The sequence below is a fragment of the Phocoena phocoena genome, chromosome 20 (assembly GCF_963924675.1).
Source record: "Phocoena phocoena chromosome 20, mPhoPho1.1, whole genome shotgun sequence".
Classification (NCBI taxonomy): Eukaryota; Metazoa; Chordata; class Mammalia; order Artiodactyla; family Phocoenidae; genus Phocoena; species Phocoena phocoena.
The window spans coordinates 6466678-6494633 of NC_089238.1; the positions used below are offsets into that span (position 1 = coordinate 6466678).

General features: G+C 54.1%; 2 protein-coding genes across 2 annotated transcripts; both read left to right on the plus strand.

Moving 5' to 3' along the window:
- The first annotated feature begins 9384 nt into the window (after positions 1-9384).
- NAPSA (napsin A aspartic peptidase) lies at positions 9385-18648 on the plus strand. Its single transcript, XM_065898261.1, is given in 13 exon segments — positions 9385-9455; positions 11793-11938; positions 12007-12153; positions 12348-12466; positions 12793-12998; positions 14019-14141; positions 14349-14511; positions 15039-15110; positions 15112-15150; positions 15350-15419; positions 15422-15610; positions 16327-16416; positions 18539-18648. Coding segments are annotated over 13 exon segments (1545 nt in total).
- Positions 18649-20088: 1440 nt separating this feature from the next.
- On the plus strand, positions 20089-27924 carry KCNC3 (potassium voltage-gated channel subfamily C member 3). Its single transcript, XM_065899726.1, has 4 exons — positions 20089-20976; positions 25106-26213; positions 27392-27583; positions 27821-27924. The coding sequence occupies exons 1-4, from the start codon at positions 20089-20091 to the stop codon at positions 27922-27924; spliced, it is 2292 nt and encodes a 763-aa protein (XP_065755798.1).
- The last annotated feature ends 32 nt before the right edge of the window (positions 27925-27956 follow it).

The following is a 27956-nucleotide window of genomic DNA, read 5'->3' on the forward strand; positions in this document are numbered from 1 at the left end:
CCAGGGGTCCTCCCGCGTCTCCGCACACTCGAGTGCCCCTGCTTGCGTACCCTGGGTCTGCTTCTCTTCCTCCTCCTCTGTATACGCCGGCACGCCGACGCGATTCGGATCCCCTCAAAACTAACTTCGCCACTTCTTCCGGCAACCCCACCGTGCGTCACTTCCGGGAGTGGGCGGGGAGTCAGGGTGACGGAATTCCGGTCCCTCTAGGGCTTGCCTAATCAGCTGCCCCGCACGGAAGTCGTGTACCCACCGGAAGCTTACCTTTCCGGATAGTTCCACTGGGGGCTGGCAGAAGAGTTCCGGACCCATTCAATCAAGCGTTGGGCAAGAGGGCGGCATGGCAAGACCCTAAGCTTCCTGCCCTGCCCTGCGTGGCTTTAAACTCTGCCCTGTGCTTCTCTGGGCTTGCATGCCAAAGATTTACTCTGCATCATCTCCACGACTACAGATCCTTTTCGCACACGACTGATTAAAAGCATGTTTGTCCCTTCTGGGTTGTTATAAGTTTTCTGCCGCTTATTGGTTTTAAATAAGTTAAATTACAAACCTAGACCTAGAAAAAACCTGGAAAAATATATTTTAAAAATAATTTGGTGACAGGAATAATTCTTTTAAAAAGTAACCTTCGTCTACGAAGAAGATAAAAATAATAGCTTTTAAAGAAAACTCGGGAATTCCCTGGAGGTCCAGTAGTTAGGACTGGGCGCTTTCACTGCCGTGGCCCGCGTTCAATCCCTGGTAGGGGAACTAAGATCCCGCAAGCCCCACAGCAGGGCAAAAACAAACAAAAAAACTCAGAATACTTGAACAGGTAGAACATGGAAATTGTTCCAAAGTCTTTCCACCGTGATAATCAGATCTATGTTGAGCATATATGTATTGTTTTTTAATGGGGATATATGCTCCATACTCTTTTGTAGATTGTTTTGTCCATTCCAGCGTGGCCTTCAAGCTGTGTAAATTTCCATCCAAGGATGTTTACCAATAAAACGAGTGGCTAACATGGGCACGGGGGATGACTGAATGGGTGTCTCTGCCACTTCCTCAATGTGTAATGTTGAGCCAAGCTATTTACTATCCCTGCACCTCAGTTTCCTCAACTGTAAATCGGGACCAACAAGAGTTTGTTGTTGCGTTGTCATTATGATTAAATGAGGTAAAAACCGTGAACCTGGCCAGGCTCAAATAAGGAGCCCAGTATGTGTGAGGTATGTTTATTCTGGTGAAAATTATTTTTAACTTTTCACTGTTAGAAAAGTGCAAACAGCTGAAATAGACTGAAGATGGACAACAGTTTTGGGGCAAGTCACATCGCTCTCAGTCTCAGTTTGTAACCAAGCAGGACCCTAACGGGCCTTCCCATGACAGACCCCTCCACTATATCCTCTGCTGTAGATTCTCTCTGAAGTGAAACAGGAGGGAAGGGGGCAGGGCATAACCTTTAAAAGAGTGACATAGCCCGAGGACACAACATAAACCTGATTAGAACCAAATAGGTCCAAGATGGCGGACAAGTTGACTTCCACTAGAACTTGAGCCTCAGTATACGCTCATTGTAACACATCAGCAAGCTAAATGACACACCCACAGGCGCCATGACAGTTCCAAGTCCAACCATAAAGGTCAGAAAGTGGGCAATGGCTTAATCACTGGAAATCCCCAACCCTTCCCCAAAATAGCTGGAATACTTCTCCCACTCATTAGCCTATGAAATTACCCACCCCTATAAAAACTGACAACCCCATATCCTCGTGCCACTCTCGCCTTCTAAGATGGCCCACACTCTATGGAGTGTGTTTCTCTCTAAATAAATCCACTTCTTACTATCACTTTGTCTCTCACTGAATTCTTTCTGTGATGAGACATCAAGAACCTGAGCTTCATTAAGTCCTGAGACCAGGTGTGTGACCTCCATTAAAAGATCTTGGGTTCAAGTCCCAATCTAGGTTTTGGCTGGGTTTGAGTCCTGGCCTGTGGGTTCAAGTCCCAACTTGAGTTACACAGTTTCATAAGTATAATAATATCTCATGATACTATACACAGATAATAGTATCTCATGCATATTTCCTGAGTTTTTCAGATGCTAAGAACCACCACCAAATGTAAGAAATTAACTGCTTGATGATCATAGCCCCCAGATCTACTGGCACCTAAGGACTGATAGTGTTAACTGCCCTGTTACCTCAACATCAACCAAGCAGAGAACTATGCAGGAGCTGATCACATACCCTGGGTTGCCCCTCCCTCAACTTGCCTTTAAAAATGAGGGTGGGTAGGACTTCCCTGGTGGTGCAATGGTTAAGAATCCGCCTGCCAATGCAGGGGACACGAATTCGAGCCCTGGTCCGGGAAGATCTCACATGCCCCGGAGCAACTAAGCCTGTGCGCCACAACTACTGAGCCTGTGCTCCAGAGCCTGCGAGCCACAACTACTGAAGCCCACGTGCCACAACTACTGAAGCCCGTGCACCTAGAGCCTAGAGCTCGTGCTCCACAACAAGAGAAGCCACTGCAATGAGAAGCCCACCCCCCGCAACGAAGAGTAGCCCCCACTCGCCGCAACTAGACAAAGCCTGCATGCAGCAACGAAGACCCAACGCAGCCAAAAGTAAATAAATTTATTTTTAAAAAAAATGAGGGGGGAGGGATAGATTGGGAGTTTGGGATTGACATGTACACACTACTATTTAAAATAGATAACCAGCAAGGACCTACTGTATAGCACAGGGAACTCTGCTCAATATTCTGTAATCACCTAAATGGGAAAAGAATTTGAAAAAGAATAGATACACGTATGTGTATAACTGAATCACTTTGCTGTATACCTGAAAATAACACAACGTTGTTAATCAACTACACTCCAATATAAGATTTAAAAATTTTTTAAATACTCTGCTGAGGGGCTTCCCTGGTGGCGCCGTGGTTGAGAGTCCGCCTGCCGATGCAGGGGACGCGGCTTCGTGCCCCGGTCCGGGAAGATCCCACATGCCGCGGAGCGGCTGGGCCCGTGAGCCATGGCCACTGAGCCTGCGCGTCCGGAGCCTGTGCTCCGCAACGGGAGAGGCCACAGCAGTGAGAGGCCCGCGTACCGCAAAAAAAAAAAAAAAAAAAAAAAAAAATACTCTGCTGAAACCCTTTGGGGAGTTCAGGGTTGGAAGATGAGCCGCCTGTGCTTGCATCGCTCTGCAATAAACCTTTCTCTGCTCCAAACTCCCATGTTTTGGTTGGTTTGGTTTTGGTGAGTTCGGGGGTAACAGCTGATCTGTAACAAAATGATATTTACATCAACAAAGGTGGATGACAGAAAAAATATGGCAGCCAAATCTTACTTCAAAATATAGAAGTACTGTGAATTTGAAAGCTACAGTGCAGTCTGACGCAGGAATGCTATAGCATCAACTCAGATGTCTCTGGCAGTGTTGTAGTGGGTGACGCGATTTTTCCAAAATTATGACCAAGTCTTTTTTTGTTTTAGTTTTTTGTTTTTTTTTTTTTTCATTTTGGCAGCACGGCTTGCAGGATCTCAGTTTCCCAACCAGGGATTGAACCCTGGGTCACAGCAGTGAAAGCGCTGAATCTTAACCACTAGGCCACCAGGGAAATCCCCTGACCAACTCCTAATAAACTTATCAATAAGACAAGGTAGGAATACTTTTGGCTTGTTCTAAAACAGGCAAAGAAGGCCAGAATGGCTGGAGCTGTGTGGGGTGGGATGAAGAAACAAGATAAGATCATAGAGGGAACACAGATCCAATCATGAGGACCTGTGGGCTAAATGTGTTCAACACTGGCTGAGAATTCACAAAAAACAGTCCCTTGTCCAGGGTGACACAAGTGGACTACATTTCCCACCTGCCCTTGCAGCTAGGTGTGATCACGTGACTCAGTTCTGGCCAGTGGAACTCCAGCAAAAGTAATAAGGGCAGGGCTGCCCTGGTGGCGCAGTGGTTGAGAGTCCGCCTGCCGATGCAGGGGACACGGGTTCGTGCCCCGGTCCGGGAAGAGCCCACATGCCGCAGAGCGGCTGGGCCCGTGAGCCATGGCCGCTGAGCCTGTGCGTCCGGAGCCTGTGCTCCGCAACGGGAGAGGCCACAACAGTGAGAGGCCCGCGTACCGCAAAAAAAATTAAAAAAAATAAAAATAAAAATAATAAAGGGCAGTGAGCAAAAGCCAGGCCTGGAGGCTGACCCCAAGGTGTCTGGAGCTTCAACCCATGCCCGCCCCCCGCCCCCCAGAAAAGTCTAGTAGGGACTTTCCTGGCGGTCCAGTGGTTAAGACTCCAGCGCGTCCACTGCAGGGGGCGTAGGTCCCATCCCTGGTCGGAGAACTAAAATCCCGCATGCCACGCGGCGCGGCCAAAAAAATTAAAATTTAAATTTAAAAAAGAAAAGACTTTTAACCAATATTCTTATTTTTTGTAATGAGCCTAACTTGCTGGTTAGATTAAAATGCTATTTTCTTTTAACTTAAAAAATATATTTATTTATTTACTTATTTTGGCTGTGCAGGGTCTTTGAGGCAGCACGGAGGGATAGTTGCAGCATGTGGGATCTATTTCCCGACCAGGGATCGAACCCGGGCTCCCTGAATTGGGAGTGAGGAGTCTTACCCATTGGACCACCAGGAAGTCCCCTAAATGCTATTTTCTAATGCTGCATAAATGCAGTATGTACACAATTGAGCCCAAATAAAACTACCGTTTACGTTTTCATCAAATGGTGAACAAGCTCATGAAGAGAGCTGAAATGTAATTTATGATTATGTAAATTAAGGGACCTTCAGGACACTAATACGTAGATAAAGGAGACTTTCATTATTGTGAATCAATATGTCATTAACCTTGAAAATTATATACAATTGTCACAAACATTCCTTAAAAAGTAAAAACAAAACAAAAAAAGGACAATCTCCAAAAAGAAAAAAAGAAAGAAAGAAAAGAAGAATCTAGTAACTCTTTATCCAGTCGAATCTTGAGGCTTGATTGTTCTGAGTTTGGAGAAAGGTGTCAGGCCTGAGACTTACCTCGAGGGCTCCTGGTCTGGTGTTGGAGGTCGACCCGGTTACAAACCACTATTTGACAGAATAGGGGTGATCCAGGTCTCATTTGCTGAGTGTGTTCGGAAGACATCTCCCAGCTACCTTAGGCAGGGGGCAGTCAGAGAGGACTAACTTACCTGACTTCTTTGTGTCGCCATTTCAGGCAATGGGAAACACAGGGACAAAAGCAGGGAGGCTTGAAAGAGACCCATGTGTTCCAGGATTTCAGCTCAAGAAACCAGGGAGGGAGGTAAAGTTTAAAAATTATATTTTTTTCAAAAAACATTGCTGCCTTGGGGAAGGTGCTTAATAAATACTTGTTGGATCTCAGTAAATTAAGTTGAATTAAGAGACTGGTTCATAATTACAAGAAAGTTGATGAAATATTATTGTCAATGTAAAAACGATGCATGTAGAGTCAACCATTTTTGTAGCGTGTATACTAATTTTTAAAAACATTTTCGGGAAATTTATGTGGAAAAACAAATGAAACTGTATTATCAGAATTCGTGTAAAATAGACTGATCAGAAAATAGTTTTCCCCTTACTGAACAGAGAATAATCACAAGGCTTTACATTTCTACCTGTTACGAGTATAATTCCTAGAGTTTGACTAAATCATAAACTAGAACTCTTTAAAGAAAAAAAAGAAAAAGAAAAAGAAAAGACACTGATGAGGGGGCGGGTTGGGGAAAGAGCAGATCTTGTCTGAGAAAATAGGCCCATACAACCACCGTGTGAGCATTTACGGATTTGCAGGCAGGACCTTTCAGAAACCACTTAATCTTAGAGAGTAAGAATTGGGACCAGGGACTTCCCTGGTGGTCCAGTGGGTAAGACTCCTTGCTTCCACTGCAGGGGGCACGGGTTCGATCCCTGGTCGGGGAACTGAGATCCAGCATGCCGTGCAGCACGGCCAAAAAAAAAAAAATTGGGGCCGGAAGATGCAAAAGCCAGGTTGGGCGGGGGGGGACTCTGAGGTGTCAAGACTGAGTATTCCGGGCTTCACTGGTGGCGCAGTGGTTGAGAATCCGCCTGCCAATGCAGGGGTTCACGGGTTCAAGCCCTGGTCTGGGACAACTACTGAAGCCCGCGCGCATAGAGCCTGCGCTCCGCAACAAGAGAAGCCACCGCAATGAGAAGCCCGCGCACCACAACAAAGAGTAGCCCCCGGTAGCTGCAACTAGAGAAAGCCCGCGCGAAGCAACGAAGACTCAACGCAGCCAAAAATAAATAAATTTTAAAAGAAAAGAAAAGAAAAAGACAGTATTCCAACCGCTGAGACAGAGGAGGGGGAGATGTGGGGAGAATTATTGTAGAGAAACTGGCCCTCCATCTGCTGTGTCAGGGAAATTCCTCAGCGCAACGAGTGCTCAAAGTGGGTTGTTAAAAATATTTATTGACCCTTTGCAAGATGCCAGGCGCTGTCCTAGGTGCTGAGGACAGAGTGGCAAGTGAAACAGACCAAGATCCCTGACGTTGTGGAGATCAGATTCTAATGGGGAAACAAATGTTAAAGATAATAAGTAAATCACCAGTATAGAAAGTATCACTGGGACTTCCCTGGTGGCGCAGTGGTTGAGAGTCCGCCTGCCAATGCAGGGGACACGGGTTTGAGCCCTGGTCCGAGAAGACCCCACATGCCGTGGAGCAACTAAGCCCGTGCGCCACAACTACTGAGCCTGCACTCTAGAGCCCGCGAGCCACAACTACTGAGCCTGCGGGCCACAACTACTGAAGACCGCAGGCCCAGAGCCCGAGCTCCTCAACAAGAGAAGCCACCGCAACGAGAAGCCCGCGCACCACAACGAAAAGTAGCCCCTGCTCGCAGCAACTAGAGAAAGCCTGCGCGCAGCAATGAAGACCAAACGCAGCCCAAAATTAATTAATTAATTAATTAAAAAGTATCACTGGGCTTCCCTGGTGGCACAGTGGTTGAGAGTCCGCCTGCCGATGCAGGCGACACGGGTTCGTGCCCCGGTCCGGGAAGATCCTACATGCCACGGAGCGGCTGGGTCCATGAGCCATGGCCGCTGAGCCTGCGCGTCCGGAGCCTGTGCTCCGCAACGGGAGAGGCCACAACAGTGAGAGGCCTGTGTACCGCAAAAAAAAAAAAAAAAAAAAAAAAAAGTAACACTGATTCTAATAAGCACGTGGTTTACTACTGATGACATTAATTATGTCGTGTTAATTTCAGTTAATGAAATGTTAGAAGATGTCAAGTGCTATGGGGAAAAAATAGATCAAGGTAAAGGAGATTGGAAATTCCGGGGGAGGATGGTTGACATATTCAATAGGGTAAACAGGGTAGACTTCACTAAGAAGGTGACATTTAAGCAAAGATATGAAGGAGGAGAGGGAGTGAGTAAGGTTTTCTGGAGGGGAAACACTTGGACAGAACAGCCTGTGCAAAGGCCCTGAGGCAGGAGTATGTCTGGGATGTTTGAGGCACAGCCAAGAGTGAAGGAGGGGGAGTGAGAAGAGATGACGTCAGGGAGGGGACGCGGCCTAATCATATAGGACCTTTCAATTCTGTAATGCCTTTGGTACCTCTGATCCTTTGATCCTACCCTTTTTTTCCTGTTTCCCTTATCTCTCATGTCCTCCCTTCCTTAGGCTGCATAGATTCTGTGGTCAACCACCATAATCGTGCCCTTGCACAAACAACATTAATGCCCTTGCTCTTTCTCCCTCAGTCATACTTGCCTGGCAAAACCCCAACTCTGGTTAAAATGAACTCACTGCCTCTGTGTGCCTGCTCTCACCCAGCTGAGCTTGTGAATGGACACACTTCAGATGTGTGACTGCAAACACTCAGAACCAAACTGCAAGGCTGCCACAGTTTTCTTCTCCAGTCCCTAAGAAATCATTTTCTCATCTTCTTTCTCTAAACCTCTAGAAGCCCTCGCCCTTTTCGTTCTCACTTCTTCTTTTGCTGAAAAAAATAGAAGCAATCAGAAAGAAACTTCCCCATGCTTGCCTTAGGGACACTACTAGCTCACCTTCAGAGGTACACTGCTGTCCCTCCCATGACCATGTTTGGACAATCTGTAAGAGGCCAACCCCTCCACATAGGCACTGAATCCCTTCTCCTCTCCCTATTCAAAACTTTCCCTCTTGCAGTGTTTCCTTCTCTCTCTTGCATCATTACTTGTACAACGTTTAAGCCTTTGTTCCTTTAGGATTCCTCTTCACTGGATGCCCACACTGCCCCGCGGTGCAGCTGATGATGTTTCCTGAAACTTGCGGGTCCTAGGCCCTCCCTCTTTGCAACTTCGCCCTGAAGCTCACTTTCCTCCAGCATCTACCTAAGGGACTTTCCTGCTACAACATCCTAAAGGAAACCCAAGTTCAAGACGTGGGGCCCCAACCATTTTGAAAGCGGATCTTCTGGCCTTACTGAAGCCTTCAGATGATGGCAGCCTCAGCTGACATCTGTCTGCAACCCTATGAGCCAGAACTGCATGGTCAAGCTACTTTCAAATTTTTAACGCAGAAAGCCCCCCCCAAAATAATAATAAATGAATATTTCTGCCTTAAATCACTCAGTTTGGGGGTGATTTTTACACAGCCTTAACTAACTAGTACACCCTCCCAAGTTTGCTTTTCTCTAGGTCTACCCAGTCCTTGTAAATGGAAATAACATTAACACAGTTGTAATAATGTAAATGAATTGCTTTTCTGGCAGATTCTTGGGCTCTGTCTCAGGCCTCTGGAATCAGAATCTCTGAGGGTGGTACCCAGAAATCTAGGGCACTTTTAAACTGGGTTTTTGGGTGCTCCTAAATATTTGAGAAACTTAATTATGGAAAAGGGGGCAGACAGAGAGACACTGCAAATTATTTTTATGCTTTTTCAATGGTGGTAGGGCTATGGACTTTTTGTGTGTTTCAGTATTTTCCAAATAAAACAATAGGAATCAGGGGTCCTGACACTTTGTCAGTCCCACTTAATATGGGGCAGAAGACGTCTAGTCTGACCCTCTCTTCCTTCCCCCAGACCTTTCACAAACGCCCCGCCCATACATTTGCTTGCCCCAGAAAACTCTTGTGGTTAATGAGAAAAAATGAAGTGAAAGTTATAAGTAAAGAATGGGTGAGGGAGGGGCGCAGGAGACTCCACCACCACCGAAGTCGGGAGTGAGGCACGCCAATACTTCCGGCGACCCTACCAGAATATTTGGTACATTCCTCCCAAAATACCACCCATCACTCCCACATCACCCACCAAGAAACTCCGTGTCTTAGTCACCCCTCAAACCTGGAAGTAGGCAGTGAACAGGGCGCAGTCTCGGGGAAAGAAAACGGAGCCGCAGGACGCCTGGGTCCACACGGGTCCCCAGAGATGTCTCCGCCACCGCTGCCGCTGCTGCTACCGTTGCTGACCATGGAGCCCACTGGGGCCACGTTGATCTGGTAATGGGGACCCCCACAACCCCAAAACCTGGGACGGACTCCCTCCCTCTTACCCTTCAAGTCTGGGGCTCCCCAGTTCAGCGACCCCCAAACCTGACACCCCAGAAACCATGATTCCTATCTTTTGGGTTCCCAGATCTCCAAATTGGGCTCTCACCCCTGAGGGGTCCACCCTGATATCTCGTAAGACCCAAGCCCTTTGAGTCTAAGGTCCTGCACCCTGAGACCCTTGCTTGGGGACCGTCCCAATCTTCTTAGTACACATTTTTGGGAGAACTCTGCTGATCCCACCCTGAGCTTTGATGATGTGATACTGAGACCTCCAGACCTGTGACACCCGTCTTCCAACAGATCTTGGAGCCCCAGATCTGTGACATTTAAAGTGAGACTCCCCCAGATTCGCATCTTCCAAATTGTTGAGGTCTCAAGAAGTCCAGTTTTGGGGACTCCTATGACCTCCCCCCCACCTCTGGTGCCTCCCCCAATCTCTCCCTTCCTCTCTTCTCTCCACTCCCTGGAACTCTTGATGGGGGGAGGGGGGTCTACTTTTCCAGGAAACACTTTTTCCCCACTTCACATTCTTAAGCCTCTCAAAGACTAAGTCATGGGTGGTGGCCGCAAAGATACGGGCGGCAGGGCCCCAAGGAGAAACTACAGGCAGATACAAACAGATTACTGCTTGTGATGTTTGCTAACCTACTTTTTTTTTTTTTTTTTTTTCTTTTTTGCGGTAGGGCCTCCCACTGTTGCGGCCACTCCCGTTGCGGAGCACAGGCTCCGGACGCACAGGCTCAGCGGCCATGGCTCACGGGCCCAGCCGCTCCACGGCATGTGGGATCTTCCTGGACCGGGGCACGAACCCGTGTCCCCTGCATCGGCAGGCGGACTCCCAACCACTGCGCCACCAGGGAAGCCCGCTAACCTACTTTTTGAACTTAGGAGGTCATAGCCACTTCCCAAATCAACGCAAAGAGCAATGATTCTCTGAGTTGACTCAGGACCACCAACATCGGCTTGAGCAGGCCCCAGGAGCTTGTTAGAAATGCAGATCCTCAGGCTCCATCCTAGACCTACTCAATCAGAAATGAGCAGTTCTAGAGACTTCCCAGGTGGTCCAGTGATGAAGACTCTGTGCTCCCAATGCAGGGGGCATGGGTTTGACCCCTGGTCGGGTAACTGAGATCCCGCATGATGCATGGTGTGGCCAAAAAGGAAAAGGAAAGAAAAAGAAAAAATGAAATTTAGCAGTTCTAAATTTTAACTAGCCCTCTAGGTCAGGGATTGGCAAAACACTCAGCTCAGGGGCCAAATCCAGCCTACCACCTGTTTTTGCAAATAAAGTTTAATGGAATTCAGCCATGTTCACTTGTTTACCTGTTGCCTATGGCTGTTTTTGTGCTATATTGACAGAATGAGTGGTTGCAACAGAGATGGAAGGCCTGCAAAACCTTTACAAAAAACCTTTTCCTATCACCCCTGCTCTAGGTGATTCTGCTTCAAAACAACTTTGCAAAACCACTGGCATAGAGAGCTACTTTCCCCTTTTTAGTGGCTGAATGGATATCATTCTAGGCTTTTTTTTTTTTTTTTTTTTGCGGTACGCGGGCCTCTCACTGTTGTGGCCTCTCCCGTCGCGGAGCACAGGCTCCGGACGCGCACGCTCAGCGGCCATGGCTCACGGGCCCAGCCGCTCCGCGGCATGTGGAATCTTCCCGGACCGGGCGGACTCTCAACCACTGCGCCACCAGGGAAGGCCGTTTTGGGCATTTTTAAAAGTTTACTTTATTGAAGTATAGTTGATTTACAATGTTGTGTTAACTTCCGCTGTACAGCAAAGTGATTCAGTTATATATGCTATATATATATATTCGTTTCCATTATGGCTTATCACAGGATATTGAATACAGTTCCCTGTGCTGTGCAGTAGGGCCTTGTTGTTTATCCATTCTATTGATATATACATAATAGTCTGCATCTGCTAATCCCAGACTCCCCATCCATCCCTCCGCCACCACGGCCCCCGACCCTGGCATATGTTAGGGTCTTTGGAAGACTTTGTGTATGTCCATTCTGGAATGGCTTACTTTACATAATTTGGAAGGTCTTTTATTGAAACGTTTTGGGGAAAGTCTGTTTGGAAAGGTGCACTCTTGTAGAATCTTTGGGGAAATTTGTCATCGTGGTTTGGTAGGTGTTTGGTAGGGTTTCTGGTAATGACTATTACCATAGGGCCATGGAGATGCTTACATTGTCATTATATCCTATTTGGGGAAGTCTGTTATAGAGGATCTCCAGAAAGGGTAGCTCCTTAGCTGTTGGTATCTCCTTTCCCCACAGGATCCCACTTTGCGGAGTCTACACTGGATTCAGGGCCCTGAACCCACTGAGGGGATGGGATAAGCCAGCAGAGCCCCCCAGATTGGGGGCTCCATCCCCTGGGGACAATGACTTCTTTGTGCCTCTCTCCAACTACATGAACATGAGTCACAGCCCCACACAGCCTCCCGCCGTCCCCAACCTTCCTGCCCTTGAAGTCAAGCTCTTCATCCAGGACCTCTCCTGTTTTGCCATCAGGTCCAGTATTACGGGGAAACTGGGCTGGGAACGCCACCCCAAAACTTCTCTGTCATCTTTGACACTGGTTCCTCCAATCTCTGGGTCCCGTCCGTGAGATGCCACTTCTTCAGTCTGCCCTGCTGTGAGCTGTCATGGGGGAAAATAAGGCTGAATGGGGGTAAAGGGAGAAGGGGGGGCTGGGCCCGGTCTTCCCAAGGGTTTTTGAGGACCTGTTCTCTTCCAACACACCCTCACAGGTGAGTTGGCCGGAAAGGCAGGAGGCACACTGGGGAGACCTCTTTCCACCAGTGACAGCTCCCTCACCTTCTGACCTAGGGCTCCACCACCGCTTCAACCCCAAAGCCTCCAGCTCCTTCCGGCCCAATGGGACCAAGTTTGCCATTCAATACTGAACTGGCCGCCTAGAAGGCATCTTGAGTGAGGACAAGCTGACTGTGCGTGACCTTGGCCCCGGGAAGGCTTGAGCCTGGGAGAAGCCCACCTCTAAGATTATCTGGTTTAGGGAGGGGCTTGAAGAGGCGGGGCCTCCAGGGTAAACGGATGGGGCTTTTGAATTGCGAGGCAGGGCTTCCTGGGGAAGAGGGCGGGGCTTCCCAGACAGGGGTGGGCCTTCTCAAGTTACAAGGCAAAGCTTCTTAGGCAGTTGGAGTCGTTTACAGATGTCCCCAGACCTGGGATTCATGCCTTGGTTTGGGAGACTTCAGAGACATGTAGGTAATGTCCTCCCGGAAGTAACTTACTCCATTTGAATCTACCCCAGATTGGGGGAATCACAGGTGCATCGGTGAATTTTGGGGAGGCTCTGTGGGAGCCCAGCCTGGTCTTCACATTTGCCCACTTCGATGGGATATTGGGCCTTGGTTTTCCCGCTCTGGCTGTGGAAGGAGTTCGGCCCCCGCTGGATAGACTGGTGGACCAGGGGCTTCTGGATAAGCCTGTCTTCTCCTTCTACCTCAACAGGGAATGGCGGAGGGCCCACCTTCCTCTGAGTCCTAGCCCCAAGAAGGAAGTTCTGCCCTCCTTCAGGAAGTCACCGCCCCAATATAAGAAACACATGAACCCTATTCATAAGTTCCACTCACTAAGCAACACCTTAAGACCTACTAAAGAAACTCACCATCACTTAAAACGTTCCATGTTTCAAACTCAAACCAGGAAATTCCATGCCCTACCCCATCAAATACTGAATTTAAGAACCCCATCTTCACCATAAAGAAATCCCAATTCCATTGGAGAACACATGTCAGAAGTCAGGAATTGCCCATTTTAATCTAAGAAGTTACATTTACCTTTTAGGAAGCTTAAAACTTATGTTTAGAAAGCCCAAGCTGTTATCCAGGCAGTCTCCAGGCAGGAAATTCTGTGTCCCCTCAGTTATCCGGACGTCCAACCCAGGAAGTCCCACCCACCTCTTTTTTTTTTTTTTTTTGGCTGCAACTTTTGCCCCCCTGCAGTGGAAGGGCGGAGTCCTAACCACTGGACGGCCAGGGAATCCCCCCACCCACCTCTTAGTAGTAGATCCTGACCTTCCACACTTCCAGGAAGTGCCCGCCCCCCCCCCCGCCTTCCTATCACTTTCAGCCAACTGAGGAAGTCTAATTCCCCGGAAGTTCTAGACATGCAGTTCAGAAAGTCTCATCATCCACTCGGGGAGACTGATTCCTCACAATCACACCTACCAAGGCCAGTTCAGAAACCTCAATGCTCCACTCCCCCCAAAAGTTCTACCTTCTACGGTCAAATCAAGAAGTCCTATGCCCACTTCAGGAAGCTCCCAAGACCCTAAAATCCTAACCTCCACCAAGAAAAGCCCCATTTCTCTTCACTTCTTGCCTTGCTTCCAGTCCCAACATCAAGGCCCTGCCTGCATCCCACTATCCCACCTAGAACCCAGACACCACCCCATTGGCAGAAGTCCCTCCCTTGGCCACTCCTGGGGCTGGCAGGAGAAATGCCCACGACACCTACAGCTGTCTGCCTCTGCAGGGACCCTGAGGCAGCTGATGGTGGAGAGCAGGTCCTGGGTGGCTCAGACCCAGCACACTACATCCCACCCCTCACCTTTGTGTTAGTCACGATCCCTGCCTACTGGCAGATCCACATGGAGCGGTGAGGAACCTGGCCTCCTAGGTCTGGGAGAAGTGGGCTAGAGCCTAAAATCCAGTGTCCTGGGGTGAAGGGAGCCGAGGACCCAGACTCCTAGGTCTGATGGAGGAGGGATTGTGGGCCGGGACTCCTGGCTCTGCAGGAGGAGGGGGCTGGGGGTCTGGCCTCCTAGGAGGCTGGCTCTAATGACTGCCTCCTTCTGCCTCACAGTGTGGAGGTTGGCACAGGGCTGACTCTTTGTGCCCGGGGCTGTGCTGCCATTCTGGACACAGGCACGTCTCTCATCACGGGACCCACCGAGGAGATCCGGGCCCTGCAGGCAGCCACTGGGGGAGTCCCCCTGCTAATGGGGGAGATGAGGACCTGGTGTCTGGTGGGTGTGGGCTGGGGAGGCTAATAGGGATTTAATGGTGGACATTGGGCAGGATGCTCTGGCCTGCGGGTGGGAATCGCATGGCTAAGAGGTATGCACGGGCTGAAAACACTGGACCTTGTGAGTGACAGGCCAGGGGTTTGTGAGGGGAAGCAAGGACACCTCCCGAGTGTCTACTCTAAGTGACTCCGGGGACAGGACAGGATGAGAGTGAGTAAACTTATAATTAGTATAAGACTAATTACATACACCTATAGGCCCAGTATGGCCCGTGGGCCACCAGTTTTTGATTTTCAATTAGAGGAAAAGAGGTTTTGATCAAATGGGAGCCTAGAGGAAGTGGCAACAACTATATAGGAGTGAGGGAAAAGCCAATAAGGCTACAGAAGACAGCAGAGCCTGACCACACAAGGTCCTGAATACCTAGCTGCCCAAAACGGACATTTCCCTGTTGCACTGGGGAGTCACGGAAAGAATTTGAGCAGAGAAGGAATCCCTCGTCTCTACTTACTCCTCTTTTCCCTCAGTGCCTCATCCAGTGTTCGAAAATCCCAACGCTCCCTCCAGTCTCCTTCCTCCTTGGCGGGGTCTGGTTTAACCTCAACGTTAACCTTAACGGCCCAGGACTACGTCATCCAGGTAGGTGGCAGTCACAATGACGTCAGAGTGACGGGTTGAGAGGGTGGGGCTGGGAGTGAGACATCACTCGGGCCAAGCAGGGACCACATAAACATTTCTAGTGCCCACGGTAGTGGGCGGGGCGAAGCTCTGGCTCGTAGGAAGAAGGAACACCGGTGGGCGTGACACGACACCTGTGATCCGTCTTGTCGCCTTGTAGATTCCTCGGGGTGACGTCCGTCTCTGCTTGTCTGGCTTCCAGGCTCTGGACATGCCTCCGCCCGCAGGGCCCCTCTGCGGGGCGATGTCTTCTTGGGCACCTACGTGGCCGTCTTCGACCGTGGCGACAGGAAAAGCGGGGCGCGAGTGGGGATTGGCCGACCTCGAGCTCGTGGAGCAGGACAGTGAAGGGGTGGGCTTGCGCAGGCGCAGTTCTCCGGTTGAGGCCCTGGTTATGCGCATGCGCATCCCCCGATACTCAGTAAAAATCTATTTCTATTAAACTTACCTGGGTCTCTTCCTTTTTTTTTTTTTTTGCGGCACGCGGGCCTCTCACTGTTGTGGCCTCTCCCGTTGCGGAGCACAGGCTCCGGATGCGCAGGCTCAGCGGCCATGGCTCACGGACCCAGCCGCTCCGCGGCATGTGGGATCTTCCCTGACCGGGGCACGAACCCGTGTCGCCTGCATCGGCAGGCGGACTCTCAACCACTGCGCCACCAGGGAAGCCCCCCTTTTTTTTTTTAAGCGCGTGATTTTTTTTCAGAAAACAGTTAGTGTCCGGCTCTCCGGAGTCGAGAAAGAAAGGAAGGAGAAAGGTATCACTCCTCTCCGAGGCGCACACTGGTGCGAGGGTCCTATACTACGAAGCCCATGAAGCCTCTCGCCTACACTGCCTCTCCTCAAATGCACTCGACGCCGTGGAGCATCACGGACGTTGTAGTCTAGGCGGTGTTCACGTCCTAACGGGGGCGGGCGCAGCCACAACACGCGTGGGAGGCGACAGGTCGCGACGGCAGCGACAGGTGGCAGTGGGGGGTGGCTGAAATCGTAAAGGATTTTCCAACCCTTGTTCTAAGGGGAGGAGATACCATTCCCGCACACTTAATCTCCTGTTCTTCTCTACCCTTGGGATTCCCCGGGTTGGGGGGAGCTGGGCTGCCCCTCCTCCGGCGATGATGTCACTACCCTCCTCCGCAGCCTCTCGCTGCCCAGAGCTGCGGGGCTGGGTCACCCCTCCCCCCATCGCTAATCCCGGATTCCCCCATCCCCGCCCCGCCTCGACTTGGGGTGAGTACGGGGGAGGGGGAGAAGGCAAAGGGTCCGGGGGCGGTAAGACAGCCCAAATCCCAGTTTTGGAGGCGGGGGACTCGGGAGAGGAGGACTCAAAGGTTACAGCGGAGAGGTAATTGGAGGGTCTCGGGGCACCAAGGATCGTAGGCAGAGTCCCCACATTTTCAGCTTTAGTGCCTGGAAGATCGTCTTTCCTGGATTTAGAACTGATAGGAATGGGAGCGGAGGAACAAGGAAGGGGTCTTGGAAGTCAGGAAGGGGAAGACCCTTCCCCAATTCCAGGGCTTTGGGGAATGGGGGAGGGAGAGTTAGGAGGCGGCGCCAAGGATGACTGAGGTGAGAGTCTGGGGCTTTCAGGAATTTTGTGCCTTGAAGGCCTGAGAAGGGATAGACTGGGAAGGAGGAGAGATGGGGAAAGGGTCTGAAGACGCGAACAGACATTGGCCTCCCCTCCCCTGGGGTCCGTCGCTAAAAATCGAGTCCACGTCCCTCTGGCCTGTTTGCCGAGCTGGGTGTCCCATAACCCAAGCCCTCATTATGCCTCCAGAAGCCTCCCCTATGCTCACAAATCCCCGCATACCCTGGTGGGGCCTGGAGAGGGCCATGTGGGAGTGACGGCACCCAAATTTCCCAGGGCCTGATGGAGTCTGGATCATCCTTGACCGAGCCTCTTCCCCCAATCCCACGGTCTTTAATCCCGAGTCTCATTCCCTATTCTCCCCTCTTCCAGCCTCCTCGCTCCTCCCCCCACATCCCTGCCTTCCCCACTTCCCTCTGCCCCAGCCCGCACCTTCTCTCACATCTTTTGACCTCCGCAAAAACGCTGGTTTGGTAACTTGATCCCGTGCCTGGCTGCTATCAAAGGCTGAAGAGAAAAGTAGAGTTGGGTGGGGTGGGGGGAGGGTATAAGGGAGGATGGCTGACTTAGGTCCTTACCCTAGCCCTTACTCCCAGCTCCTAGTGCCTACCCAACCCCGGCCCCAGCATCCACCCCCACGCCCCACCTGCCTAGAAGCCTCACTCAACCCAAGACCATTCCCTCACCTCAGGATTCACTGCTTCTGCCTGGGGATACACCAGAATCCGGGGCAGAGAAGAGTAGGAAGCCCCGATGTCTTTTCTCTACCCTCCTGGGTCCCACGGGGGCTTGAGGACTGCCTGAGAACAGTGGATCGGGGGCAGTGGGGGGAGTTGAGGTAAACTACCTCCCTGGTCCGCAGGACGGGCCCCACTTCTGCAACTCTCTGCAGTGACGCAGCCTCGAGTCCTGGCCAGGTTGAGGATTAGAGACGGTGATGCGGTGGGAGCCTGAGAGAAAGGGACAGAAATCCAGAGGGAGGGACAGAGACTGAAGGACAGCAGGACAGAGCCCCAAAGAAGTGGGGACAGAGACCCAGAAAAAGGGGGACAGGGATTCAGAAAGGGGTGAAAGAGGCACGGGGTGGGGGTGGGGGATAGAGGCCCAGGGAAGGGAAAGAAAGAAAAAGGACAGAAAGAGAAAAGGCAGTGACAGAGGGGGAAAAGAGACGGAGGAGGGGAAAAAGACACGGGGAAGGAGGTAGTAAAAGAACAAGAGCTAGGGGGACGGAGACCCAGATGGATGATGGGCAGAGACCAGAGAGAGGAGGGAGCCTGGGATGCCCTGGGATGGCGGTGGGGGGGGAGGGAGAGTGGAGGACAGAGACACAAAGAGGAGGGACAGAGACTGGAGGGAACAGAGACCCAGAGAGAGGCAAATCCGAGAAAAAGGTCCAGAGGTCAAGATGAGACTGGGGGTGGGGAGATCGAGACACAGGGGAGAGGAGACTGAGGCTTAGAGAGAAGAGGGGCAAGACTCAGAAGGAGGGGGACAGATACAGAGAACAATGGGACAGAGAACCAGAAGGAGCGCAGAGAGTAAGGAGGGGCCAGAGCCTCAGAGGAGTAAGGGCAGAGACGGGGGGACAAATATTCAGAAAAGGGGAGAAAAAGAGACACTAAGAGACACAGAAGCGGGAGTGGGGGTGGAGAGGGAGGCGATACCAACCAGCCGCCGTACCTGCAGAGGGAGGAGGCGGGCTGGGAACAGTGCAGACCTGGGACGCCCGCAGCCCCTGACCCACCCACTTCCCTCCCACAGGCACAGCCTCCTGCCGCCGCAGCCCCAGCCGCAGCCGCTGGCCCCGCCCCAGCCCCCGCGCCTGCGCTCTACCACCCGGGGTCCAGTCCAGCCCAGGGGGCGGGGCCTGACAGGCTCCGGGGCCGTCCGCCTAGTTCTGGCCCCGCCCCAACTTTCTGCCCTCCCACCAGGACTCTCTGAAACCTAATCCCGCCCAATTTCCTATTGGCCCCGCCTATTGCCTCAGCCTAGACTATGTTTCCCGGCCTTTTGGTTTCTCCCCTCCGCCTCTCTTAAGACTCTCCTTACCAGTTCTCATCCATCCCTTGGTTCTGCTGGCTGCAGTCCGCCGTTATCTAGACCTCGCCCACTTTCCCTCACCTCGTTCCCCCTTCTCAGGCCCTACTGACCCTTAGAACTCTCTCCCAGGTTCTCTGGCCCCCAAGACTTCCCGTTCTAGGTCCCACCGCTCCGTCCATCCCGGTAGCTTTGTACTCTGCAGGTCTCACCTTTTCCTTAGCCATTCTCTACACTCTTAGCCCTGCCCCGCCCCCACCTGGCCTGGTTGCTTTCAAATCCCTTAAAGCGCCGCTCCTCCCTTAGTCTTGCCTTTCCACAGCCCATTCAAGACTTTTTTTACCATTCGTGGATCCCACCCATCTCCCGCAGTCCCTCCGAATCCTTCCTGACATTCTCCCGGCCCAGCCCCGGCTAAACGGGCCGCGTTTCCAGCTCCGACCCTGCCCCTTCTTTACCTCGCCTTCTCCCTTAGTCCTAGCCAGAAGCTCTCAGGTTTCCAGGCCTCGCCCATTTCCGCCCCTTCTCACTGGGTCTCAGTCCCTGTTCCCCTTGCCGTGTCCCCTTTCAGTCCAGTCTAGTGCCACTCTCCATTTCCAGTTCCCGCCCCTCATTCAGTCCCGCCCCCTCACTCTCCCAGCCCAATTAGGACTGTTTCTAATTTCTGTGTCGCTGCCTCTTCTTAAGATCCGCTCTGCCCCGTCCAATCAATGTTAGGAGCTCAACCCGGCAGTCTCCATCTGCCCCACTTCACCGGGTATTGCTTGCCGGCTCTTTAGGTCCGTCTCTATGCAACCCAGACGGGCGCCCCGACTGTGGCCCTGCTCCTGACTCCGCCAGTCACGGACAGTCAGGCCCCTTTAAATAGCTCGGACCTGTCCCCTTCCTCTGCCAGACCCGCTCCTTTTCTCAGTTCTATCAGATCTCTTTCTTATATTTAGCCCCGCCTCCTCTGTTCTCCCAGTGCTGCCAAACCAGGCTTTAGCCTCCCATCCCGCCTTAACACCTCGCTCGGCCCCGCCCCTTATCCCAGAAAGACCCAATCGGTGTGTTCCACCTGCGGCCCCGCCCCGACCAGCTAGGAGGAGTTGGAGTCCGGACCCTTCTCTCAGCTTTAGCCCCGCCCCCCACCTCTTCCCAGGCCAATCAATTCAGTCTCTCCTTCCCTGCGGTCTCGCCCCCTCCCTCCATCACCTCCTATCACCCAATCACATCTCTCTCCCCTGCGGCCCCGCCCCCTGAGACCCCGCCCCTCCCTCTCCGCCCCCCATCCAATGCTGAGCTCAGTCTGCGTCTCATCCTTCCGCGGGCGCCAGGGGTCCAGCAAACAGCAGCTGGTGTCGCCGCCGCAGCCGTCCGAGTCCCCGCTGCCGCTGCCCCCGCCACCGCCACCGCCGCCGCTGCAGCAGCAGCAGCAGCCTGCGCAGCCCGGCCCCGCCGCGTCCCCGGCGGGCCCCCCGGCACCCCGCGGGCCCGGGGGCCGGCGCGCCGAGCCATGCCCCGGGCTGCCGGCGGCGGCCATGGGGCGGCACGGCGGCGGCGGTGGCGACAGTGGCAAGATCGTGATCAACGTGGGCGGCGTGCGCCATGAGACGTACCGCTCGACGCTGCGCACCCTGCCGGGGACGCGGCTGGCCGGCTTGACGGAGCCCGAGGCGGCGGCGCGCTTCGACTACGACCCGGGCGCCGACGAGTTCTTCTTTGACCGGCATCCGGGTGTCTTCGCCTACGTGCTCAACTACTACCGCACTGGCAAGCTGCATTGCCCGGCCGACGTGTGCGGGCCGCTCTTCGAGGAGGAGCTCGGCTTTTGGGGCATCGACGAGACCGACGTGGAGGCCTGCTGCTGGATGACCTACCGGCAGCACCGGGACGCCGAGGAAGCGCTCGACTCCTTCGAGGCACCCGACCCCTCGGGCGCCGCCAACGCTGCCAACGCTGCGGGCGCTCATGACGCGGGCCTGGACGACGAGGCGGGCGCGGGCGGCGGCGGCCTGGACGGCGCGGGCGGCGAGCTCAAGCGCCTCTGCTTCCAGGACGCTGGCGGCGGCGCCGGGGGCCCGCCAGGGGGCGCGGGCGGCGCGGGCAGCACGTGGTGGCGCCGCTGGCAGCCCCGCGTGTGGGCGCTCTTCGAGGACCCCTACTCGTCGCGGGCCGCCAGGGTGAGCGTGCTCTCGGAGCCCCCATCCCCCTCCCCTCTCCTGGAGCTCCCAGACCCTCAGAAACGCCCCATCCTCGCCCTTAATCCCTGGTCCTTCCCAGCCCTTCCTGGTCTCTCGGCCTCCCAGCCTCTTAGTCTCCCATACTCTGAACACACCCCCGTCTCCCGGCCATCCCCAGATCCTCAGAAGATCTCTCTGCCACCTTCAGAATACTCCAGACCTCTCTAAACCCCACCCAGCTTATCTAGGCCGTCGTAGGCACTTAGAAACTTCCTTTCTGACCGTGAATCTCTTAAACACACCCCCTGAACAACCCCACATCTGCCTTTCCTGGACCCCTCCTGAGACCCTCAGAAGACATTTCCTCAACCCTGAGTCTTCCTAGCCCCTTTTAACCTCTTCTCACCTCTCTTGGCCACCCCTCAGACCCTCAGAAGACCCTTGTCCAGCCCTCAGTTTCTTGTACCTCCTTAGATCCTCAGAAGACATCTCTTTCTAACCCTCAAAGTGTCCCAGGTCCTGTGAATACTGTCTCCACCCCCTGCAGACCCTCTGAAGCCTGCTCTCTAGCTTCCAGTCTTCAGTCCTGAAGCCTCTCCCAGCACCTCTGATTCTCCTTCTGCCCGTCTCCACATCCCCTCCCTATCTCCAAGTTTGAGTCTCCTGGTTACCTTTGAACCCCCCTTGCTTATTCTGCCCTTAAAGTCTCAGAATAGTTCCCACCCCAATCTCAGAGTCCCCTGGACTCCTCTGAACCTCCAAACCACTTGCTCTGGCTAGTACACTTCCCCCTCACTGCAACAGAGTCTTGGGGCTTCTTCTCTCCTGGGACCCTGCTGCCCCCTCTGTGTTCACATCCCTTCCTGCATCCTCCACACCAACTCCCCTCCCGAGGATTTCCCCATACAGCTCCAGACTTGCCCCAAGGCTTTCACACTCCTCTTCAATGTCTCCAGAAGAGTCCTGAGCCCCCATGATATGCTTTTCCTCTCCAGAACTTCCCATATGCCCTCCAGAATAGCTTCTCTCTCATCCACCGATTCTCCCAACTTCTTCCTTCATCTTTAAACTGTAGAGCCCACTCTCTATCTCCGGGACGCCCTCCTCCCACCCTCAGCCTCCCAGCCTCTTTCCTAGTGGGTAAATGACTTTTCTTCCCGCTCCAGAACTTTACCTAACCTCAATCCTTGGGACCCTCCTCAAGTTATCAGCGCCAAAACTTCCTCCTCAAAATAGCTCCCAGGTCTTTCTGATCTACCTTGGTATCTTCCCACCTGACGCCCCTCCCCAAGCCCTGCTCACTTCCCCTTTCCTAACGCCCCCCCCCCACTACCCATTCCAAAGCACAGGACTGGGCCTCTCAGACCCCCCTCCGCCCCCCGCAAAGTGAACCAAAGAGCCCACACTCCAGCCTTCTCCTCTCTCCAGTCTTTATCTCTCTCAAAATTCCATATTTCCCCCAAAGCTCTCTTCGTCTCCCCCCAAAAAAAACTTTCCTCAAACATCTGTAACTTCCCAGGCTAAATAGCTACCCTTCCCCCTGGTTCTCATTTGAACCTCTTCCTCCTCTTAACTTCCTCCCTGTGTTGGAGGAGAGAGGACAGTTCAAGATGTGGGGGTGGGAAATTAGAGAGAGGAGGGAAAGAGGAGAGACTCCAGGCCCCTTTCTAGCCTCCTGGGGACCCAAACACTCGGAGGAGGCGGTCCGGCACCCTCCCCCCACCGTGCCGCGTCCTGGGCCGGCCAGGAAGGACACGGAGGACCCGCAGTGCCGCATTCGCACTGGGGGAGGGAGCGAGGGGGAGGGGGGCCGGAGGCACCGCATAAAGTTTGGTCCCCGGGAAGCGCTGAGTTGGCAAGATTTGGGGTTGGGTGGGGGGGAGGTGGGGGAGAGGAGGTGCAGAAAGGACGTGGCCCTATATGCCCCCTCAGGCCTCTGAGCGGCACCCTCCCCCCATGGCCTGGGGAGCCCTTCCCTCTTGTGACCCCACTGAAGTGTTCTGAGGTGAAACTAGGGGTCTGGGACAGCTATGGGGGACATTCATTTACTTTACAGATGTGTTTTGAGTGTCCACGTAGTGCCAAGCATCTTCTAGTCGCCAAATAAGAGTTTGAGAGTTGAGAGTTGAGGCCAACGCAAAGTGGAGGGTCCGGCTCTACCTCCCCCTCACTCCTCTCCCCATAATCTCCTCTTTCCTTCTTACAGGGACTCCATGCCCTCCTACCCCTTCTGCTTTTGAAGCATCTCTGGACAAGGGGGTCCTGACGCTGTCCAGCTTCTAAGCTGCGCACTGCGACGGGTGCCCACCTTTCTTTCTGTGTCCCGGGAGGGAAGGAGTTAATCAAGCTCCTGGCCTGTGGCCTCCCGCTGTGAAGCGGCACTGCGGCTGCGCACTGCCTGCTCGGCAACAGCCTGGAATGGGTTAAGACAGCGCTCAGGCCTCGCGGCTGCGCACTGCGGTGGGGGAGCTGTCCGTGGTGCTGCCCCCCGCGCGCCCCGCCCCCTGGTCCATCCGGCCCGCCCCCACTGCGGTGCCGCAACCTGCGCCCTGCGCCCGGCTCGGAGGGGGGCGGGGGAGCACCAGGCATGCGCTCTGCGTAGCCCTCTGGCCTCTTAAACCACTGCGGAGAAACGAAGAGGGGGGCGGGGCAGAGGGCCAGAGTTGAGCCTTAGCCCACCCCAAGATCTAGGGTCATCTCTGAGGCGGACGCTGGCCCGCCTCTCGGCTCTGCACTTCAGATTAAAGTCAAGGTCTCCCAAGCCCGGACCTTGTCCCCCATCCCGTGGAGGAAAGGGAGTGCAGAGAGGGACAGTGCTGGCCCGGGAGCCAACCCTGGCTCTCCTCTCTTCTCTGCACCCCAGGCCCTCTCTCCTCTACCCATCTGATTAAAGCCCCCTCTGCCTCAAAGCCCATCCCCTTCCTTCTCTAAGGACTAACCCCACTCTTTCGACCTCCCTTCTACATATCTGATAAAGCCAACTACAATTTCTAGGGGCCTTCTCCAAGAGCTTGACCCTGTCTCTTCTCAAGGGCTTCATCAAAACCCACACCATTGGGCTCAGGACCATCTTGAAATGAACCAGGCACCCCTGCCCCCATATCTCTGAACCTCTGACAAGCCCCTTCACCTCTCCTTGGGCCTAGCCCTGCCCTCTCCCCTTGCCCTATGTTCAAGCCCCTGACATTCCCTTCCTTTCCAGAGCCTTAAACCCCACCCCTATCATCTTCCCTTTTTTCAGTCTTGACCCTTCGCCTCCTTCTTCCTTCAGGGACCTAACATCCCTCCTCCCCTCTGTGGGTCCAACTCTGCGCTGTTCTCTCTGGGTGAGGGCCTCACTCAGCCTTCTCCCTTTTCTGAGACCCAGTCATTAGCATCAAGGTCCTTAAGCACCGGCACCTATCGGAGGCCTCAGCCTTGGCTCCCTTTAACTGATGCCACAACACCCTAATAACGGCTCAAGCCTTAATAAGTTCCAAACGCTAGACCAAGCACTAGTTTTGGAGTCAGGCCCTTTGTATACTCATCTAATGTAATCCTTACAATAATCCTGTAAAAAATTTGAGGTTCAGAAAGATTAATCTCCTTGCCCAATTAGGCAGGGAAAAAGCTAGATTCAAACCCAGGCTTTCTTACTCTTCACCACCTCCTGGTTCTGCCTCCGACCCACCTTCTCCCCTTCGCCTTCCCTCAGCCCCAAGCTAAGCCCCAAAGCCTCTGAGACACAGGATGTATGATTTTAGTCTCCCTACCCACATCCCCCAGCAGAATGCTTGGACCCTGCCAGGGACCCCTGAGATACGACACAGGGAACGGGGCGGGGGGGGGGATGGTCTAGGAGACAGAGCAAGGAGGCAGAAATTGCTGTTTCCAGGAAAGAAGTGGCCCATCTGCTGCTGCTTCTGGGGCCAGCTCTTCTCCCGAGCTGGGGGAGAGCTGCCTCTGATCCTTTTGCAAGATTTAGAGAGAACAGGATGCAAGAAGTGATGGAGGCACTGGGGTTGGGACACCTGGGTTTCCCTGGAGTTTGTGTCTGGGAAGGGGGCCACTGGGAGGGTCTCAGGGAGATGGCTAATTGACCAGATGCCTGGGTCACCTTTTGCCCTCTCTCTCCTGTCCTGCCCCGCAGTATGTGGCCTTCGCCTCCCTCTTCTTCATCCTCATCTCCATCACCACCTTCTGCCTGGAGACCCACGAGGGTTTCATCCACATCAGCAACAAGACAGTGACGCAGGCCTCCCCGATCCCTGGGGCTCCGCCGGAGAACATCACCAATGTGGAGGTGGAGACGGAGCCCTTCCTGACCTACGTGGAGGGTGTGTGTGTCGTCTGGTTCACCTTTGAGTTTCTCATGCGCATCACCTTCTGCCCAGACAAGGTGGAATTTCTCAAGAGCAGCCTCAACATCATCGACTGTGTGGCCATCCTGCCCTTCTATCTGGAGGTGGGGCTCTCGGGCCTCAGTTCCAAGGCCGCCAAAGACGTGCTGGGCTTCCTGCGGGTCGTCCGCTTTGTCCGGATCCTGCGCATCTTCAAGCTCACGCGGCACTTCGTGGGGCTGCGCGTGCTGGGCCACACTCTGCGTGCCAGCACCAATGAGTTCCTGCTACTCATCATCTTCCTGGCGCTTGGTGTGCTCATCTTCGCCACCATGATCTACTACGCTGAGCGCATTGGCGCTGACCCCGATGACATCCTGGGCTCCAACCACACCTACTTCAAGAACATCCCCATCGGCTTCTGGTGGGCCGTGGTCACCATGACAACCCTGGGCTACGGAGACATGTACCCCAAGACGTGGTCAGGGATGCTGGTTGGGGCGCTGTGTGCCCTGGCCGGGGTGCTCACCATCGCCATGCCCGTGCCCGTCATTGTCAACAACTTTGGCATGTACTATTCGCTGGCCATGGCCAAACAGAAGCTGCCCAAGAAGAAGAATAAACATATTCCCCGGCCTCCGCAGCCCGGCTCGCCCAACTATTGCAAGCCCGACCCACCGCCACCGCCCCCGCCCCATCCTCACCACAGCAGCGGCAGCATCAGCCCTCCACCACCCATCACCCCGCCCTCCATGGGGGTGACTGTGGCAGGGGCCTACCCACCGGGGCCCCACACGCACCCCGGGCTGCTCAGGGGGGGGGCGGGTGGGCTCGGGATCAGGGGGCTGCCTCCTCTGCCTGCCCCTGGGGAGCCTTGCCCGTTGGCTCAGGAGGAAGTGATTGAGATCAACCGGGCAGGTGAGGAGGGGGCGCGAGGGGTGGAGGTGGGGGGCGCAGGCAGAGGTGGGGAGGTTGTGAGGGGGGCAGGAGGTAGTTGCTGAGACTCCGGAGAGATGGGGTGGTCAGCAACAGAGACGGAAGAGAGGAAAGTGAACAGCAGTTGCTGAGGCCAGAGAAGAGGCACGGAAATAGACAGTGATGGAGAAGCAGAGATTTCGTGTGGAAGAGAGTTTTGGGGAGAGACAGACTTGCAGCCAAGGTATTCAGGGGAACCAGGGGGGTGGGGGGCAGAGTGATCAGCCATATGGTGAGAGGGACTCAGAGAGAGATGGGGGGGCGGTTCAGAGCACAGGGAGAGAGTCTCACATGGGAATCAGGGGCCAGAGACCGAGGCCAGGGCACTGTTGCAGTGTCTGATGAAGGAGGTGAGGGGAGAGGAAAGTTGACTGAGCCTGTGCTCATCTCTCCCCCCCAGGGGAGTCTGTGTCTCAGAGACAGTGATTGGGGCATCAGTCCCAGGGAAGGGAGAGGCTGGGGGGCCCCACCCCCATGCCATAAGTAGGTCAAGAAAGGGAGCTGGGCTGCCCGGCCCCCATCTTGCTCCCTCAGCCGCTGACCCAGTTTCACACCAATTAAAAATAGCTAAAGTCAGAGCCTGGGGGACCCCCCCTCCCTCATCTGTCACCTTCCCAACGCCTCCCACTGTGCCCTTGCCAGCGTCCGACACCCCTCCCTAAACTACCACCTCCCAGCCCCCTGCATCCCTCCCAGCCATCCCTCCAAACCTATCCCAAACCATGCACCCTACCCCAGCTGTGCCCTATTCGGTCCACTTCAGCCAACCATCCCGCCCTCCACTCTGTCTCAGCCTCCTTCCCAGCACCCGGTTCACTTCCCAACCACCTCTTCCCCCGTCCCTGTCCCTTCAAACACCCGACACCCTACCTCAGTCCTGCCCTTCTCAGAACCCAACACCCCGCCTGACCCCCACTTCCTAGCCTTCAACGCCCTTCCCTACCCTTTTGTCTTTCCCAACACTCAACACTCTCCCCACCCAGGACCCGCTCCCCAAACCCACCAGCCACACCCCCTAACCGCCTGCACCTCCATCACCTCTCCTTGCTGACCTTGCCCTCTCCATGAGTTCCCACACCTCACTCTCTCCTTTGTGTCTCTGTCTGACCCTCGGGACACAGATCCCCGCCCCAACGGGGACCCTGCAGCAGCTGCGCTTGCCCACGAGGACTGCCCAGCTATTGACCAGCCCGCCATGTCACCAGAAGACAAGAGCCCCATCACCCCTGGGAGCCGGGGCCGCTACAGCCGGGACCGAGCCTGCTTCCTCCTCACTGACTATGCCCCTTCCCCTGATGGCTCCATCCGGAAAGGTGAGGTGCCCTCCACTGGCCCCCTGGGACCCTCCCTCTCCTCCCCTCCCCCAGGGGAGGGGAGAGAGGGAGATGAGGGAGGAGGTGCTGGACTTCCCTTCCCCCATCTCCTGGCCCCAAATTCCCTCCCTCTTAGACGCCCTCCCCCAAATTTCCTCACCACTGACCCTTCACCTGTCTTTATTCCATCTCCATGTCCCCCCCCCCCGACCCTCTGGCCTTTTCCCCCACCCCCAGCCACTGGTGCTCCCCCACTGCCCCCCCAAGACTGGCGTAAGCCAGGCCCCCCAAGCTTCTTGCCCGACCTCAACGCCAACGCTGCAGCCTGGATATCCCCCTAGTGGACGAACCCCCTCCCCCCAGGGTAAGTAGC

Coding starts and splice junctions, on each gene's coding strand:
- KCNC3 (XM_065899726.1), top strand. CDS start 20,089: ATGCTGAGCTCAGTCTGCGTCTCATCCTTCCGCGGGCGCCAGGGGTCC. Junction 26,214..27,391: donor GATTGAGATCAACCGGGCAG/GTGAGGAGGGGG, acceptor CTCGGGACACAG/ATCCCCGCCCCAACGGGGAC. Junction 27,584..27,820: donor TGATGGCTCCATCCGGAAAG/GTGAGGTGCCCT, acceptor CCCCACCCCCAG/CCACTGGTGCTCCCCCACTG.